General features: G+C 41.2%; 1 protein-coding gene across 1 annotated transcript in view; it reads left to right on the top strand.

Annotated features, from left to right (window-relative positions):
• PHLPP1 (PH domain and leucine rich repeat protein phosphatase 1) overlaps window positions 1-18,618 on the top strand; it is a gene marked incomplete at its 5' end in the record, with an annotated part of 143,494 nt that overhangs the window by 83,033 nt on the left and 41,843 nt on the right. The window contains one exon of the mRNA XM_082015441.1: window positions 12,529-12,695. Within this exon, the coding sequence (XP_081871567.1) occupies window positions 12,529-12,695 (167 nt within the window). The remainder of the gene's footprint in view (window positions 1-12,528; window positions 12,696-18,618) is intronic.

Genomic DNA, 18,618 nt, shown 5'->3' on the forward strand with positions numbered 1-18,618 from the left:
GATATGCTGATTTAGCCTCAAACAGAATCTTTTTAAAAGCTGGAAATGTGGCTTGTTCGTTAATATTGATAGTTCTATACCACAGTGCATTTCTTTCTTTTTACTTTCCAAATACTGGAGTCCTAATTAAGGAAGCTCAAAAGGAAAACAACAACAACAGATTTGGTCCTTTGATCTAATGTGTTCGTTCTGTTGCCAAATGTTGAAAAATAAGCTTATGCAACTGGGAGGGGGAGTGGAGAGAGAAGAAAGGGACATCTTCATGACTTTAAAGAATTTTGGCTGCATAAAGTTGGCATGATGGTCCTGGAACCTGCACAATTACTTGCAGAGTGATTCTGATCTTCCGCTGTTTACTACCTGAATGTCAAATGCAGAAGGATGGGCAAGAATCTATAGTTAACAGTGAAGAGGACATGATGAGGGCTTTCCTCATTTGCCACTTCCAAAACTTGAAAAGCAACACCCTTAATGCAGCAGGAGAGAGCAAGCTTTTATGTAGAAGGTGTTCCTGAGTGATGGAACTTGCTGTCATGAGGCTTATATTTGGGGTGTGGTGGCAAGCTCCTGCTGTTTGGTGATTCTAACTTAGTTTAACGTTTTTCAACATGTGAAATTGCTGTGTGTCGATTACTACACAACTCGTGACATGGATGGTACGGCTAGAGTAAAAAGGGCATATGTTCCATGTTCCAAGGCATACAATTAAAATGGGACGTCAACATCTGCCTTGGAAAATCAGTATTGCAAAGCTTAAGCAGGGACGTAGTACAGAATTTTATCTTCTTGCAAATCGCGTGCATTTGAGACGGGTTATCTGACCCCACAGAACTTCTCCCCGCTCGGCTTTAGAAGAGCAGGAAGTGTGTCAACAGCTTCATGCGACAATTAGTTCCTGCTTTAGTGCTCGGTTCAACGTGGGCAGGTAGAGGAAGCGAGGCGATGAGAGGCAAGGACTATAAATAATGCATGACTGCCTCACGTAAGCTGCCTGTGCGTGACCGCACTGTATGCGTAGAAGGGTCGGGATGTACAGGCACACAGCCGTAAGTGTGTGCACGCCATCGACCTCTTCCCAGCCAGAGCTGCACAGCTGTGGCTGTAATGGTAGTGTGTTTACTGGGGAAGTAAGCTGTTGTGTGGGTCTTGGGTGCCAGGGTGGAGTTGCACCTACATGCAAAAGAACCCTCCTGTTCAAAATACGAGGAATGTTGAAAAAGAGATCCTTGATTTAAAAACTATCAAACTTCAGAGTTTTCTCTTGCATGCCTTTGTGTTTTCCCTTCCCTGTTACAGTCACCTTTGTCTCCAAGTCTGCAGTGGAAATGTGTGTGATGTTCCAGATGACCCTAGCATGCTGAGAAAGAGGAGAGGCTGAATTATGCCAGTGTACCTTTGTGGTGGGTTGAGCCTGGCTGGATGCCATGTGCCCACCAAAGCTGCTCTATCACCTCCCCTCCTCAGCTGGACAGGGGAGAGAAAATATAACGAAAGGCTCATGGGTCAAGATAAGAGCAGGGAGACATCACTCACCAATTACAGTCACAAGCAAAATGGACTCAGCTTGGGGAAATTAATTTATCACCAATCAAATCAGAGTAGGGTAGTGAAAAATAAAACCAATCTTACAACACCTTCCCTCACCTCTCCCTTGTTCCCAGGCTTAATTTTACTCCCGATTTTGCTCTACCTCCTCCTCATGAGCAGCACAGGGGGATGGGAAATGGGGGTTGTGGTCAGTTCATCGCACGCTGTCTCTGCTGCTCCTTCCTCCTCAGCGGGAGGACTCCTCACACTCTGCCCCTGCTCCAGTCTGGGGTCCCTCCCACAGGAGACAGTTCTCCACCAAATTCTCCAATGTGAGTCCTTCCCACAGGCTGCAGTTCTTCATGAACTGCTCCAGCCTGGGTCCACCCCTTCCATGGGGTACAGCCCTTCAGGAACAGGCTGGTCCAGCATGGGTCCCCCACAGGGCCACAAGTCCTGCCAGCTAACTTGCTCCAGCACAGGCTTCCCACGGAGTCACAGCCTCCTTTGGACATCCACCTGCTCTGGTGTGGGGTCCTCCATGGGCTGCACGTGGATATCTGCTCCATCATGGAGCTCCATGGGCTGCAGGAGGACAGCTTGCCTCACCATGGTCTTCACCATGAGCTGCAGGGGAATCTCTGTTCCGGCGCCTGGAGCACCTCCTCCCCCTCCTTCTGCACTGACCTGGGCGTCTGCAGGGCTGTTTCTCTCACATATTCTCACTTCTCTCTCCAGCTTAAGTTGCTGTTGCCAGTTTTCCCCCCCGCCTTCTTGAATCTGTTATCCCAGAGGCACTGCCACCATCAGTGATGGGCTTAGCTTTGGCCAGCAGCAGGTCCATCTTGAAGCTGGCTGGCATTGGCTCTGTTAGACACAGGGGAAGCTTCGAGCAGCTCCTCACAGAATCTGCTTCTGTGTGTCCCCCTTCTTCCCTCCCCCCCCCCCCCGCTACCAAAACCTTGCCATGCAAACCCAGTACAACATCATGTTTCAAAAGGTGCTAAATAGTAAGAATAGCAAATTCAAGGGAGAAGGATGTGCTGCCATATTGGTCTTACTCCTTTCATGTCAGCGCAGAATGCTCTCATGAAGCATTTAGTTGCACTGTGAAACTATCAGAAAATAACAACGGATTTGAATTTAGTTTATACTATACAAGTAATGCAGGAGCCTCTACAGCAGTAGTCTCCATCTTTCCTCAACTTGTGTAGAGAGCTACCTGGAGCAGCCGTGCAAAATTAACCTCTTAGCTTTTTTTTTTTTTTCCTCTAAAGTTACCTAGTTCTGACCAACTACGTCAGTCTTCTAGCTGTTTTTTTCAGTACAAGTTTGACAATTGTGTTCAGAGACTTACGTGGTGAAGTGTGAGGCTGACCGTATGAAGAGGATGAAGCTGATCTGTGACTAGTAACAAGATTTTTATTTCTGCTGAGGAAAAAAGGTCTGAGTTCTGACTGCACACAAGCTTGGTGTTACAGACCATATGTATAAAAATATAATTCTACAGAATTTAAAATGTGGTTACTGAACTTGAATGCAGTTCTGCAAATATATTTCCAAAATAGGAGACAAAGATGATCAGCTTGTGCAAGTGTTTTACAGGAGTGGTGCTGAGGAAATGCAGTGAGCAACAGTTGAGTGTTACTGATTAAAGAAGTACCTGCTTTTCAGCTGTGCTTCATCCTCCTTTGAGTTAGTGAAAGATAATCAACTGCAGGACTGCCTTTTCTTTCAGCCCAGAAGATTCTGCTCATTAATTAGAGTGACAGGTAATAAGCCATATCCACTTGTGCATATAGTTTCATCTTTATTTCAGGTACTGTCAGAGGCCAATGTCTGACTTTCTCGTATCAGGCATGGTCAACCAGGAGAAAGACTAAAGTGCGGGTTCCAACTTCAGTGTGGAAAACAGACTTTGCAGAGCTCTTTAATACAAAACACGGCCTTCAGCCTGTAAAAAGAAGCCTTGAAGGCACTAGTCTCATGGTTAAATTAGCCCTGCATTGTACTTGCCTTGGCTTGCCCACTAGCTGATTGACCTGTTTCATATGTGTTTATAGATACTGTAGTGAGCTGTAACGTCCTTACAGAGTTCATCATTGCAGGGTTTTTTATTACCAAACCTCAGTTTTCTCTGGAGGCATTAAGGACAGGCTTTTCTAATGCTTACTGGTCAGAACCAGCTCAGAATAGCTTTTTCCAAAGCCTTGACCACAGGCCCGTGCCAATGTGAAGTGTAGGGAAAAAAATCATATGCAAGGATAAAGTAGTTTATTCCAAGTTATTTGGGATGTTACTTGCTATAGTGCTGCCAGTTTATACTTTAGAGTCACTGGATGCAGTATATCCTCTCCAGTTTGTTTAGCCTTCTAAGCAATGGATGTCCCTCTTCTGGAGGAAAACTATAGAGAAATTGACCTTAGTTTCTCTGAGATCTGAATTTCTAGATGTGTATTTTTGCTTTTACCTTTGGCTATGGGTCATTACCTTTGATAATTCTACAGAGAAGCGTTGTGTGCCACAAACTATTTGCGTTGCAGTTAGGAGTTTATGCCATTTTCTTACAATTTTGTAGTCTTATTCCATGAGTTAGAATGTACTATTGTGATTCTGGGCTACTGGGTTTGTGTGTTGGGGACAGGTTTTGGTGATCAGGGATGTGCTGGCTGCTGAGAGGATGACCATGCAGTAGCTGGTTTGTTTCTTATGCCGGTAATGCTTGGAGGCTTGAAAATGAGTCTCTATACTAGTATGACCTAAAAATGAGTTTAGTATAATGCCAATATCAGTGGCATCTTTTGAAAATAGCCTTTAAGCAAATCCAAGGCTCTGCAAAAAGCTTGTTTTCTTTGAGGATAACCACTGTCCAGGTTTCTTCAAATTTGGGAGACTGAGAAGTATCATTAGTCTCTTTGCAACTGTTGATTCAGCGTGAACTGAAGAAAAAAGAACCCTGAAAGATTTTTTTCATTTTTCAGTGGTTTCTTTTTTTGAGCTGATCCTTACTTACAGGAAATGTGATGACTCTTAAGTTTAGTACAAGGAAAACATTTTTTCCTCTAATACCATAAAATGACAATATTGAGATAATGCTTTCTCTAAAAATAGATCCCTAAAAATAAACGCACAGCTTCCTTTTAGTGGTGATTACAATTATTGAAGTATAAACAAACCTCTGGTTTCCATGTGGAACTTGACTTCCTTTTTTTGTGTGTGAAATCTTCAATATTTGGGACCTTTGCTCTGCAGTCATATCTGGTCATTCTTGCTGTGGGTGGCTTCTTGTCATCTCAAGTCTGAAAGCAGAAGATTGGGCAAAGCAAACTTGAAGACAGTTTTGCTTGTCTTTTGAGGGTAACACTTGAAAGTGTTTCTCCTCCTCTTTCCCTGCAGAACCTTATTTTGTGCCTTCTGTTGTTAGAGGTTAGTTGATGTTTTGGAAATGAACTTCTGAGTGTGTTTCACTGCAGTGTCTCTCTTGATGGTTTGGGAGGGATGGTTGGTGTTTTGGCTCAGCAGGTTGGTTTTCCATCTCAAAATAGTTTAGCTGTTTCCAAAGTGGTGTAATTGGTGACATCAAGCTTTTCTCTTAATTTCTGTTCTAGCCAAACTATAGCTTCACTATTTTAAATTTTTTTTTTTTTGCTTGCTGAAATTTAGAAAGTCTGCGGTCCTTGTTTTGGACTTGTTGCCTTCAGTTAATAATACAGTAGTTATTGAAGTATTGCAGCCAAGAGCGAGAACGGGAAAACTAGGTATCGCCCACACATCTGGAATAGCTTTCAAGTAACGTCTTTTGAAGCCCCTCTGTCAAGTTCTGATATTATTGAAGCTGAATTTATGCAGCTCTCACATAAAAATACAGGAAAGCATCACCAACTAGAAGCTCAGTGATGTGTCGCAGATGTTACCTTTTAAGGTGTGCTCAATCCAAGAGGATCCCAAAGTGTTTTCAGTAATCTCTGGGGATAGGGGGGTTGGAGTGAGCGGGGGAATGTAACTAATACCTCTTAATGAAGCTCAGGGGAACTAAGTGCCCTGTGGTGAACAGAACCCATGAGACTGAAGCAGGTTGCAAGGACTGACACGTTGCACAGTAATTCAGTATGTATGAAGCGATAACTGAGTCGGTCTTGAAACTGGCTGTAACACTGAGAGCCTTTCCAAGCGAAGTCTAGCAGGGAGGGAAAAAGGAGAGGAATTATTAGCAAAAAACTAATTTTAGGGACATTTGGTCTCGTTAGGCTTCTTCTGCAGTCAGTGGCAGAAGGAGTAAGGTCTCCAGGGAGAAGAGGGAATGAGTGCTGGAGACCATTTTTAGGCCCCAGGCCAGTAGAGCTATATTCATGATTGTATGTATGATAAAACAGTTTGGTCAGAAGGCCTTTCTGAGTTACTATGAAATAATGGGCATGAAGAGTTCATCTCACTGTAGAATTAATCTGTATAATGTGGTTGTGTTATGAGAACCTAGGTCAGAAACTGAGGACCTAGCATAAACCTCTTATTTAAAACAAGCAAAACCCCACAACCCTCTTCACGTGGGACTGGGGAGACTCAGACAGGCAAACTATTGGAAGTCTTACTGGCAAGAGTCTGAAATCTATATTAAATGCCAAAAGAAAGTTTTTGCTGGAGGGCTGCTCATTGCAAAGTCTGCTTGCCAGCAGTGCAGCAGCTTGTCATGGTAAAAAAATTAAGTCTAACAGAAGCTGTAAGAAGAAAAAGGGATATTTCTCAATTTTTGTGAGACTTTCACCTTGTTTGCAATGTTTACAGAAGAACTGTTTTCAGTCAAGCTGTTTTAAGAATGTTAATATTCCTTGCTCCACCAGATAGAGATTCACATGTCTGAATTATAAGTAGCTTAATGCTACAGCTAATTACTGTCCCCTGACTGCAGGTTGCATCTTAAGCCTTGTCCTTGCAGGGATCTTACCAGTGTGAACATCCCAGCATGACTACCACCCAGGTAACAGCGTGGCTGTCACTCCCTGTGCAATACTGATACCGGTACCTGATCTCTAAAAGAGCGGCACTTTTCCTCCTGGAGGAACAAAAATTCCCATATTCTGGTGGTGACTTCAAGATAGTACCAGGCATTTCCAAATGACAGGTGACGGATGTCACTGTTTTTGACAAATTCTCTATTTCAAGATTGTGATGCTAAACCTGGGACGCTGACTTTCACATCTGTGAAATTTCTTCTGGACTCCTATCATGAAGGATAAAGGAGCTCCATTACCTCCGCGTTTCCCCCTCCCCACACACATTTGCTGCTACTGTTTTCAGTTAAGTTCTCGCAGCTTTGCACAAAGGGCCAAAAGTAGAACTGGGCTATTTCTGCATGCTGTAGAAATCTCTGTTTAGAGCTAAGGGGAGGAGAGCAGGGACAAGTTAAATAGTCTTCATGCCCCTGAGTCTCGCTGGCGTGAGGCGTTAGTACCAGAGGCTTTTGGCTGCGTTGCCCACCGATGAGAGGCGGGGCGAGAAGCGGGTGCCCTGCGACCGGTGCCACGCCGGCGTTGCGCTCTTGCCCTTCGTCTTGGTAGGCAATTACGGCTCCTACCTGTGGCATTGCCTGTTGGGCTTGTCAGTCTGAGTGACGTGTTTTCAAGCTTCTGCTGAGCTTTAGCTTTTCTTTGCAAGGCCCTTAGCTTGAGTTAGAATGCATCTAAAGTAATATTTGAGAGAAAACAAAAACGAGAGGCCAGGAAGGCCGTTACCTTTTCACCCTTTGGACTGCACCCATTTTAAAAGCTGTCATATAAAAACAAAAATACGTGATTTTAAAGCAAAAGAAAACCTTTTGTTTTTCTTATTCCCCCGCCCCCTTCATTAAGGTTTTTGGCATTAGCTTGTTTGCCAGTCGTTTCCTCAGCTCTTGACGGCGGCTGAGGGCACCGCTGTGTTTCCTGGCTGTGGAGTTCGGCTCAGCAGAGGGAGGCCCCTCTGCCAAGCGGGGCTTTGATGTTGGAATAGAAAGGAGGGTTGGGATGTGAAGCAAGGTTAGTTTTGAGGAGAACCTGTTGGCGCTGAGTGGTTAGTTTAGATATTTCAAGCATACATACCACTGCTTAGTTAAACCTTATGCGTGCATTGGTGGGGTCTGATGATTATTGAACTGTTTAAAAACAAATCCTAAAGGAGAAAAATTACACTGCCTTTGCATTAGCCTGTCCACAGCAGGTGTAATTTAACATCATCAACTCGGTTCAAACAGACTGGGAATTTGGCTGCCTTTACCGTGTGGGCTGTTTAGTTATTTTAATTGTGTTCTGTTGAAGTCCTAAATAGTAATTTCTTATCTGAATAGAGATATAGGGAACGGGATGAGGGTAAACACGAAAAAGCCATAATTACGTTGGTTTAAATTCACACCACAGGTCACACCAAAAGATGTCCTTGTGTAAACAAGGCTTATGTTTGTCCATACAGCTGGGTTCAGCTGTGTCCATTGCTGACATCCATTGTCAGCAACAGATCATTTCTGTAGTATAGCCAAGGCTTTAAAACAAAGACAGTAATCAGTCTTGGTGCATAGCTCTGTGACAGAGGTGGCATTATACTGATGGACAAAGCAAAGTGTTTTTTTAACTCTGTGTAGTGAGTAGAGGCAAGAATATTGGTTGATACAAGTATTTTCCTGAATTTTTATTGCCAGCTGCAAAAAGTTTTACAGTGAACCCATGCTATACACTTTTACCAGTCTTGAAATACTGTTTAAAAACAGGGGGGAAAAAAAAAAAAGAAAAAAAACCCCTGGAAATCCCTTGATGAAACATTTTTTTCTTTAAGGTACTGCTGGCTTATGTGAAACGTTGTTTGTACTTGTAAGTACTATTCTGACAAAAGTAACGTGTTTAAAAATGCGTTTTCATATTTGGGAGACTTCTAGTTCTTTGCCACATGTGCAGGTCTTTGGTGGGCAGAAGCAGAAGGTATACTGCCTGGAGGAGGGACAGAGGTCTCCAGCAGCATTGTTTGTGGTGGTATTCACAGAATAGAGCTGCATTTTATTGCTGCTGGGGCTAAATTAAAAGCACGATGACAGCTTTTTGGGGTTTGCAGCGGGTAGATCCAGGGCTCTTTGTAGTACATGCGCGATAGTTGTATACTCCACTTCAGTATGCCATACTCGCATGGAGACCAAAGAAAAAGTCAAACCAAAACCCTCAAACTTAAAACACTGTAGGCCAGGACTGCATAACTAAGGTTGCAACAGGAACGGGAGAAAAAAAGTCTTCCATTGGATGTTGTGGTTTGATGTGCAAAGCTGTGTTTGAGCTTACCCTGTTCCTGCTCCTCTAGTATTACAATGGGAGACATTGCAATACGATGATAAGCCATAAAGTGTTTAAAAATCATATTCAGGGAATGGAGAAAGCCAAGTGTTTCATCTTGTTTCTTTGTATTTGTGGTGATTAAAAATCCCAGCTGAAAAGTACTTCCAAAAGTACAAGGTCTTGCTAAGTGTTTGAGCTATACTGCTGTCCAAGGGTTGCGTGTCTTGCTTCTCTGGCAAAGACAGGCGTTGACTCTACAGCCTATGCTGTAGCTACCGTAACTGAGAGGGTGTCACACATACCATCTTCCAACAAGGTCATTACCCCAGCCACATCCCCTGTGTTATTAGTACTGGAAATGCAACAGGGGTTTCATGTGAAGACAAGCGTTAAGGATGCATTCAGTTCAGGACATGAGGAGAAAACATTATAGAGGGGTTGCCCTGGGCAATGGCTTATTTGGCCTGGGGAGTCGTGAACTGGGCTGCTTGTGTTTAGGGTGGTGTTTTTTGTTTTTGGTTTTTTTTTTGCTTCTGTATATAAACATAAAGCATATAAAACAGCTATGCTGTTTCCCCCCCCCCCCCCAAAACAAAACACCAAATAAGCCATAATGAGCACTTGATGTGGGTTCCACATATATCTAGAAAGCTTTTCCCTCTAGCATCGCTACCACATTGACTTCCATATTTTATTGGAGCACAGGTCTGTTGAATCCAGCCTGTGTAACTTGTTGGGATATTTATTTACAGTGGAGTATCTTGGGTTGTTTTGTTTTGTTTTGTTTTTACTTTGTGGAAACCCTACTTTCTGCAGATAATGTCCCTTCCTCCAGGTGCTTTTTATCCCTTTGACTATAAGGGATATTCTAGTCAGCGTTTTCTTACTCTTTATCAGTGTTATCTGTGCAGTCGTTCCCCACAGTGAGTCAAAGAAATCCAATGCTTTATTAAAACCTGTATCATCTTTTAGAAAAATGCTTTGCTCTTAAAAAACAATAGCAAAGACACACATGCACAGTCTTAACTGCATTTATGTCAGTTGAAGACGATAGCAAGATTGAAATATCCCTTTATTGTTCAATAGGGGAACAATAATATCGTTTCAGAATTTCTAATAGGCAACTTCAGAACAACTCGTAAGTTTCTGGTGCACCAAAGACAGTATTGTTAAGATGTTTTTCTCCTTTGTCACTTTTCTTTGTTTTCATCTTGTTCTTCTATTCTCTAGGAATTTGTTACAGAACAGTATTGAGCAATGAAAAGAGAAAAGTCTTTATCCCTGCTTGTGAGAATAACTGTTTGTTTGTATAAGTATTCCTTGTAACAATTCAGAAGTTAAGTCTTAGAGTACTGTTTTGCTAACAAAAAAAGACTTCAATAAAATCACAGTTGGTTCCCGAACTAACATCTTTTAAAATGTGGGTTTAACTTTTACAGTTATCTCTGTGGTAGAGGCATCATTCAGTAATGTCAATTGCATGAAAATCTTAATTAAACTCTTCATATAATGAAGTGATTACTTTAAGGAAAAAAAAAAACAAGCAAACAATAAAATAACCAGAACCTACAACTTGTAAAAACAAAATTACTTTTAATTAGATTTTTTTCACAGGGCTTGATGATTTTAAGAAAGGATTTACATTCTTTTTTGAGAATTTGGATTTGTTTGGCTGCTTTATTATGGTTGACACTCAGTGTCCAATACCAGTTCTGGTACTTCAGATATTTTGAGAGTAACTTGCCATGCTAAGCGCTGCTGGGTTGCTTATTACTGTTTATATCACATTCCAAACAAGTAGTTGGAGCAACAGTATTATGTAAACATTACACCTAAAATTACACATTCTCCTTTTTAATTTAACGGGTGTCAGCACTTGATTTCATCTCTGGTGTTTTCAGTGTGATGAGAATTATACTGTACCGGGCGGGTTCTGGCACCATAAACAGACTGAATACCTAGCTTTCAGAAATGACTGCTCAGAATAGCCTGTGAATAATTTTTGTCTGATACTACAAGGGGAAGAAAAATAGTAGCTACAGGAACAAAAGGACTGAACTAATTGAGTAACAAAAATTCGAGCATTTTAATGGATGTGGGAGGACTGGATTATTAACGGTCGCATTGGGGAAAAACACTGCACCGTCTGTTCCTTCTTGAAGCTTATGGCTGTGTGTTTATTGGAGAGGCCACTTATCCCGATGCCTGTGTAGCTTGCATTGGAGAGGAAAAAAAGGAAGAAAAAGCTCCTTGGCCTTCCTTTCGGTGGCAAGCTACTTAGCCAGCAAAACCTGATGTCTCTAGGTTCAGGGTACTTTATGGCACGGGCTGTCTCTCTACCCAGAAGGTTGGTTGGTGTCTCCCTTGTCAGAGTTCAGAAGCTCTTACAGACTGTTGCTAGCCATTGATTATGAGTTGTTGGCTTTTTTTCCTCTTTTTGTTCCTTAGATGTGGTGCTTGTACTTCCAGAATCCTAGCATGTGAGGCCAGTAAAAGTGCCAATGGCAAAATGAAATGATTGCTTCTGTTTCAGTGAGCAGCTGACAGAACATGTAACCATTGAAGCACTGTTTGTGCAGTCCCAGAAGTCTAAAATGGTGAAGTTGTTTGCTTCTCCTCCTTTGATCTAAGCCGTGCCTGCTCCAAAAACACCTCTCATCCTTCTAGCACTTGACCCTTCCTCCTTGCCCGCCACCCACACTGCCTTGTACTACTGTGTGGTGGTGCTTTGTCATGTAGCTAGCTCCATGCCTCTACTTTATGAAAGGATATTTTTAATAGTATTGGACAGAAAATGTAAGAATTCCACATTGCAGTAGTGTTTGGTTTTTGTGATTTTTTTTTTTTTTTTTTTTAAATAAAGACTAGTAAATAACTAAAGCAGTGGGATGTAGTTCACCCAGCTGTATCCTAGAGATTTGGTAAGGGGCAGAGTTGCTGTTACTTGAATTTGTTACTTATAGGTCTCTGTAGAATGATGCTAGCTGTATGTAGTGGTGGGTGGTATAATTTCTTTAGCCTCTATAGGCTGTGTTTGTTTTACCTTCCCTGCTCTAGAAAATAGTGTTAAACCTCCAAATCTCAGTTTTGGTTTTGTCACATTTTTATCACTTTTGGACCATTTTCTAATTCATTGAGAAGAGGTGAACGCTTAGTGCTTTGCTGCTGCTGCTCTGATACTTTTTTTTTCTCCAATAAGATATAAATGGGATAACTCTTTCTTCTGCCATTTAATACCTGCATTTGACCCTTGAAACAGAGATAGGATGATGACTTATCCCCTTGTCGCCACTGACTTGGGTGTACTGACCAGTCATGCAGCAATGTAGAAGACTTCTGCACTGTTTTTGCTGCAGTTACTTGTTAACCAAAGGACTAAACTAAAGTTTATGTCAGATCTCTTTTTTTTTTTTTTCTGGTCATAGAATACTTCATAACTGCATCGATGAAAATGAATTTATTTCACTTAGTTTGATAAACCTTTGTGCTTTTCCCCCACTAGCCAACTGTGGACCTGGTTTTAGCACTGAGGCAAAGCAAGAGATCATGGCATAACTTGAAGCAATGACGTAAGCCGTGTTAGATCAGCTATGTATGCTGACACTGACTTCTATGCTTGAAGACAGTTTATCTTGTTCTAGTAAGGGCGAAGGAAATGAATGTTCTCGTTTACTTGCAGTACTAACATATTGGTGTACCTCTTGACTTTCAGGTTGCATCACAACGCATAAGCTCAGTGGATCTTTCATGCTGCAGCCTGGAGCACCTGCCTGCCAACCTGTTTTATAGCCAAGACCTCACTCATCTTAATTTAAAGCAGAACTTCCTGAGGCTAAACCCTAGCCCATCCACAAGTAGAGCGCTTAGTGAATTACAAAGGTAAAGTGATACGGTTTTACTGGTCTTCCTCTGCCTTTGGAGCCAAGTGACCACTGGTCTGCAGGAACTTCCCTAAAAAGTTACTACCTCCTCTTGCAGAGGACTGGCCTGGCTGTAACACTTCAGAAAGTGGTTTATTCTGTGTGTTAGAAACAAACTAGCTTTCATAAGAAACAATGTTTTTCTTGTAAATAGAAGACTATTTTCAATCCCAAATGCAGTTTTCAGAGTGTGTTGTTTTTATCTACCTACTGGGGCCAGACTGTAGTTCTTCAGTCTTTGACCTGAGTGAGTGAATACGAGTTGCCTATCAAAGGGTTGCATTCTAGGGTAGGAATAGTACTGCGTGTGACTTGACTTAGAAGTTTTTGTTACCCTCCAAGCAAAGAAAGCCCTGATTTAATAAACTCAGCCTGATTCCTGTCCTCTTTTTATTCTGCTCAACCCCAATTCTTCTTTCCTAGTTAACTGTGACCTTCCAGTTGTTCTTTCCACTGCAGCTCATCTGAGAATGTAACAAATGGGTAGACAGCAGCACGATCGGTGATCTGAATGATTTAATGTATGTGTCCCAGAACTGTGGAATCAGCAGGCTTTCTGTATTCAGAAAGATGAATGTTTCCATACTGAATATAAAACTGTGATTTTAATTTCAGTGGTAGCTGAATTGCAGAGTACCTCAGGATTATGTTTGTGGTCCTGTTCAGACGAAATATTTTAAACCACGTTTCTAAATACCTGCCTCTTTGAAACACAACTGAAAAATACAAGATGGATTATGCAGGCTGTTGTATTTTTACACAATTCCAATTTTGTTCTGGAAAAAACCAAAAAATTTGGCATAATGGAAGATGAATGAGCCCAGCAGGTCTGCTTCATAAACAAAGCAGGCAGTGATTCCAAGAGCTTGTGAACACAGTCTGGAAAGGAATACTTGATTAAATGTTCTGTGAATGCCAGTTTAGGTCATGAACATGGACAGATAATGAATGTCTTTATTTTAATGAATTTTTACAATTTTTAAATATCAGAAAGTGTACAGGAGATACTTGATTATATTTTGTCCATCTACATATAGCTAATTCTGTCAGGGATTAGAAAGCATTTATAACTAATGTGATGGGCAATGTTCATTGTCTGTTTAATGTTCTCTTGGTGCTGCGGTTATAGGAACAGCTGAAGGGTGTTGCTGAAAGTTAATAAACTGTTAAAATTTTTCTCGCTAATGTGGGCCTGAACATGCAAGAGTGAAAGAGTTCAGGTGACCAAGCAAAACTCTCCTGTTTTCTGAGATTCTGCATCAGGAACATCTGGAGAAAGTGGCATGTACCTGAAGTGGTGCAAAACTGATTTAAATGTCTGGTTCTTCTGAGAGTTGGTTCTATTCTGTCAGTGAATGATAGTCTCTCTGCCTCCATTGCTTTCATCTTGCTGAGATGGAATGGGAAGGTCTGTGAACTTCTGGAGGAAAACAAAAATGAATCATTAGGAAGGTTACTGTCTCAGTGGATCAGAGCCAGTGCCTCATGAACTCGTGCTCTTGGTGGTGACCTTGCCTCTGCCACTGCTGATGTCCTCCAGCCTTACCTTCATCCAGCACAGGTGGCATCACCCAGGCAGTGGGTAGCTGGAAGCTGCTGCTGCTCCCATTGCTGTGCCCAGTGGAAAGGGCTGTGTGAGGTGGCAAATACTGCTGAGGGTTAGGAAGAGCAGTGCCCCATCAGTTATCTTTTGCCTCCCAACAGCAGCAAAAGCATGAGCCTGGCCCTGGAGTGCTCTCCCAAGCCGCACTCCTTTCAGCCCGAAGAAACATGGTCCCAGCTTCTCCTCTTTAGGGTGGTAAAACTTGAGTTTACGTGTGCTGCCAAAAAGCTTTGAGCCAGCTCGACTGCTACTGTAAGTCTGCTTTTCTGTAGTGAGTAAATACACAAATACCTAGCAAGAAGGAAACACTGCATCTTTTTGTAATTATTAGTGAATCCTAACATGAAAGCATGTGCAAAGTAAGGGAAGCTCAGTCATTCCTGGAAACACAAGCTGTTATTTGTCTGACTTTTTTTCTTTTTAATCCAATTTCTTAAAACCATTTTCAGATCTTTTGGGGTTACACGAGGTAAAACTTGACTGGATAAACCAAAAGTCTTTTTTTGTTCACCCATGTTCTTTCAAACCACCGCAAAGCAAGTACAAAATCTCTGCTGTTCTGATTTGGTGCTGTTGGCTTTTATACCAAATTTGCAATTGCTAAATTGCAGCCACACACAGGGCACGGCACCAGTGAATCAAGCCCAGAAGTATTTAAGGCTCCAAAATAACCATGTGCTTGGATGTTGTGAACAAAATGCATTGGCATTTATATACCTACCCTTCCTGGTACAATTTTCAATTAAAATCTGGCTAGCAAGGCAGTCTAGGAAAATTTGTCTTGCTATAAGCAGCTCTTGGTGCTAGGTCTTCCTCTTAATAAATCACTTTAGGTGGTAATTTAACAAATGCTTATGAATGCTGGATTTCAAAACAAGGGATATGTTAAAGACAAAAGAAAATACCAACTTTTCAGCTACCCACTGAGTAGACTTACACACATCTGGGTCATAGTAATGAGATGCTGACATATGCACTGGCTTGGCAGGGACAGTCAGCAATAGATTGGGAAAAAAACCAAGAATTCCTACTTCTGCTTATGCAGTTACTTCTTTCAGTTGTTAAAATAATGTAATTTATTGCATTTCTGAATAAAATATTTCATCCTGCTCAGTACATGGCATAAGTGAAAAATCTCCATCTCAGGAACAGAATTGCTGGTAGCATGTGAATGTTTACAGAGGTGTAGATGTGCTCCCGCCCCCCAGCAACTACACTTCCACTTGCTTCACTGTCCACTCAAACTTTTAAATTTTGTTGCTGTAGATACTCTGCAGCTGTGAACCTCTGCAACTGAACTGTCTGAATGTTGAAAGGTATATACAGCTACCTGTATTTTTTTCGTACCTACCAGGGAATACGTATTTCATACTGCATATAAAAGTAGACAGTCTGAAAATTCGTCTGTGTTGAAAAAAGAACACAGCAAATTTTGGTACTTGTTATCCCTCACGGTAGCTTTTTTAAAAATTATAGGAAAAGGTGGTTTTCTTTCGGCGGAGAGAGGAGATTCCCCAGTTGAAAGATTGCCCAGCTGCTGCACTGTTAGAAGTGGCTGACATGTCTTGTGATAATATCCCCATCAAGTCAGAATTTGCCTTAAAGCCCTTGGTGTTTTAGTTCCTGTATACCGCAAATTGAGCGATTGCAGACATTCTGTTTTCTTAGGCTGTCACAAATTTTATCGCTTACACTTTCTATGTTGGTTGGTGGATTTTTTTTTTTTTTTAAAAACCATGAAGTTGAGATTTGTATGTACACTGTGTTCCCAAACCTCACTTTCTCCTTATCTGCAATGCAACTTCTCAGCTCTTGTTCTGAAATGCAAACAAGAGTTCAGGCTTACTGGTTTTGCAGAGTGCTGCTCTAGGTTTGAAGCAAATGAATAAACCATAGTCTTCATTTACTGTTGCTCTGCTTCACTGGGCTAAGCATGCTTTATATTTATACTTAATTGTTTCAGTCAGTGATGTTGGGAAAAAAAACTGTTGGCATCAACTGTTTGCTTGTTAGTTTAGAAAAGTAAGTTGTCAGTATGTGGATTTTCAATATAAACCTGTTGCAGATTTAAAAAAAAAAAAAAAAAAAAAAGATAAAGAAAGAAAGGAGGGATGTAACAAGCCACAAAGTTTGTTTGAACAATAAACAAAATTATGCTTGCCAATTTTATCTGAAGAACAAGTTGTTATTCTGATTGTGGTTGTTAATTATTAACAGAGATTATATGGATTTTTATTGTAAGATCAGTTGATATTTCTTCTCTCCCAGAGCGTCTTTAGAAGCCAGCTGTCTTCTCTGACATCTCAGCTGAAACTCCTCTGGGCTAGTGGCAGTAACTTGAAGTTGCATCTATAGGGTATGAGAAGTCTAAAGGACTCTGAGATATTGATGCAAGTGTTTCTGAAATCCGTTGCTACTTCCAACTGTAGGATGGCTGGTTTTATCTGAAAGCCTAGAATTTGGGGGATCCTCAAGCTAAACCCTCCTTTATAAACTTATCATGCAGTAAGGTAGGTAATTCAAAATGTAGTCATTGCTCAGAGAACACTTAGGTTCCCAGACAGGAAGGGGGGAACAGTGTTAGTGACCCAGCTGGTGTGAAGCCAGCAGGCAGGTTTGCTGGAAGTGAGGGTGAGATGTAGTTTGAGCCTAGCTTGTCCCTAGAGATTAAAGAGCAAGGAAGAAAGTCTCCAGCCTGCCACTTGGTCTCAAAGTGCAATAAAGTGCTCCGTGAGATTATTGGTTTCAGTGTATGAAACTAAGGTTAGTAAAGAAAGTCAAACGGATTAATGCCATGCCAAATATACATCTTCCCCCTTGCCAGGCTCCACAGGTCGCTTCCCATAGATGCGCTGGAGAAGGACAGCTGAAGTAGCTATTCCTGGGCGTATACTTCGGGGAAACTAGTGCCTCTATCTTTGTCCTAGTTCCCATGTTCTCATGGGTTTTTTTATTTCTCTCTCTTTTTTTTTTTTTTTTTCCTCTTTTCTTCTCTTTCTCTCTTTTCTTTTAGGATGCTCTTCTGGGAAGGAATTTGCCTTTAAACACACATTTATTGACATTATTTAAATTAATCCAGCTAATATGGGGAGTGTGCTAGCACAAGGAATGGAGTGCCATTGCATGCTCCATAGTGTGGGAAGATGCTCAGAGCTTTCTCACACACTCTGATGGTCTCAGAGCCAGGGAACCTTACTTTGATACTCATTTCTCCTCTTTCAATTGAAGAAGACTGAGTGTAGCCATCTAAGCAGTAGGACAAGAAGTTGCTGTGATATGGACAACCAGAGGTCTACTAGTAACAAACTCCATCCAGAGTTTGTTATATTCTGGTGCTAAGTTTGTTTTCTCAGCTCTGTAGCCTTAGAGTATTTTTCTTCCTATTTATTATACTAAAGAAGACACTTCAAATATGTTTATGTAACTTAACTGCTTTTGTTTTATTCAGCTTGTAAAGACATTGAAGGAAGAGTTTGGTTTTGCTAGTGCATCTTTACAAATGTTCATGACTGGTTGTGTTCTATATAGCTCCTTCCAAAGTCAAGAAAGTAGCTCTCGTGCATACTCAGCAAAAATCAGTGATGTTTGATTAAGTTAAAATAAGTTGCAAAATCAAGTTGCTACAAGTGACTAAGTGGGGAAGACTGCAAAATTGGTTTAATGCCTGAAACACACTGGATTTTTTGGGTAGTTTAAATTGGAACAGTGAACTCCTTAATAGTGGTAGAAGAAAAATACATGGCACTAAAACATGCTATAAAATAGCATTTTTAAAAATAGGGTAGTCTAAAAGTAGAAATTGCAGTTACTAATTGGAATCAGCTTAGTGAAACTATTAGGCTAAGTACAGCAGTATCTCTTCCAAATAATGCTTCGAAAAGTAGTGACCGTATTAATGGAAACGAGTTATTGTGTATCAGCCTATTCCGATTTACTTGCCTGTTGCTTTCTGATGTGGCTTCCGAAGTAAGGCTTTTTTTCTCATGTATTTAAACATGTTTCAGTTTGGAAGCCCACCCCTACCTAATGCTTTTGTATGTCAGATATAAATTTCCAATGTAGAGAACGAGAATATATTTTCATGTTTTTTCTAGGAATTTTGTTGTTCCTCTGTCTTTCCCCCCTAACGAAGCAGTGTGGGCTAGGTATGTGCAGAAATTGAGACCTGCAAAGTACAGTAATGTATGTTCAGATTTTTTCCGCTAATAAAACATACATTTTGTTTTTCTTGTCTTTATGGGCTGCTTACCAACTATGTAATAGAATAAAAGCTTTATTG

Source organism: Phaethon aethereus (assembly GCF_964289735.1).
Source record: "Phaethon aethereus genome assembly, chromosome: 2".
In the NCBI taxonomy this organism is placed as follows: Eukaryota; Metazoa; Chordata; class Aves; order Phaethontiformes; family Phaethontidae; genus Phaethon; species Phaethon aethereus.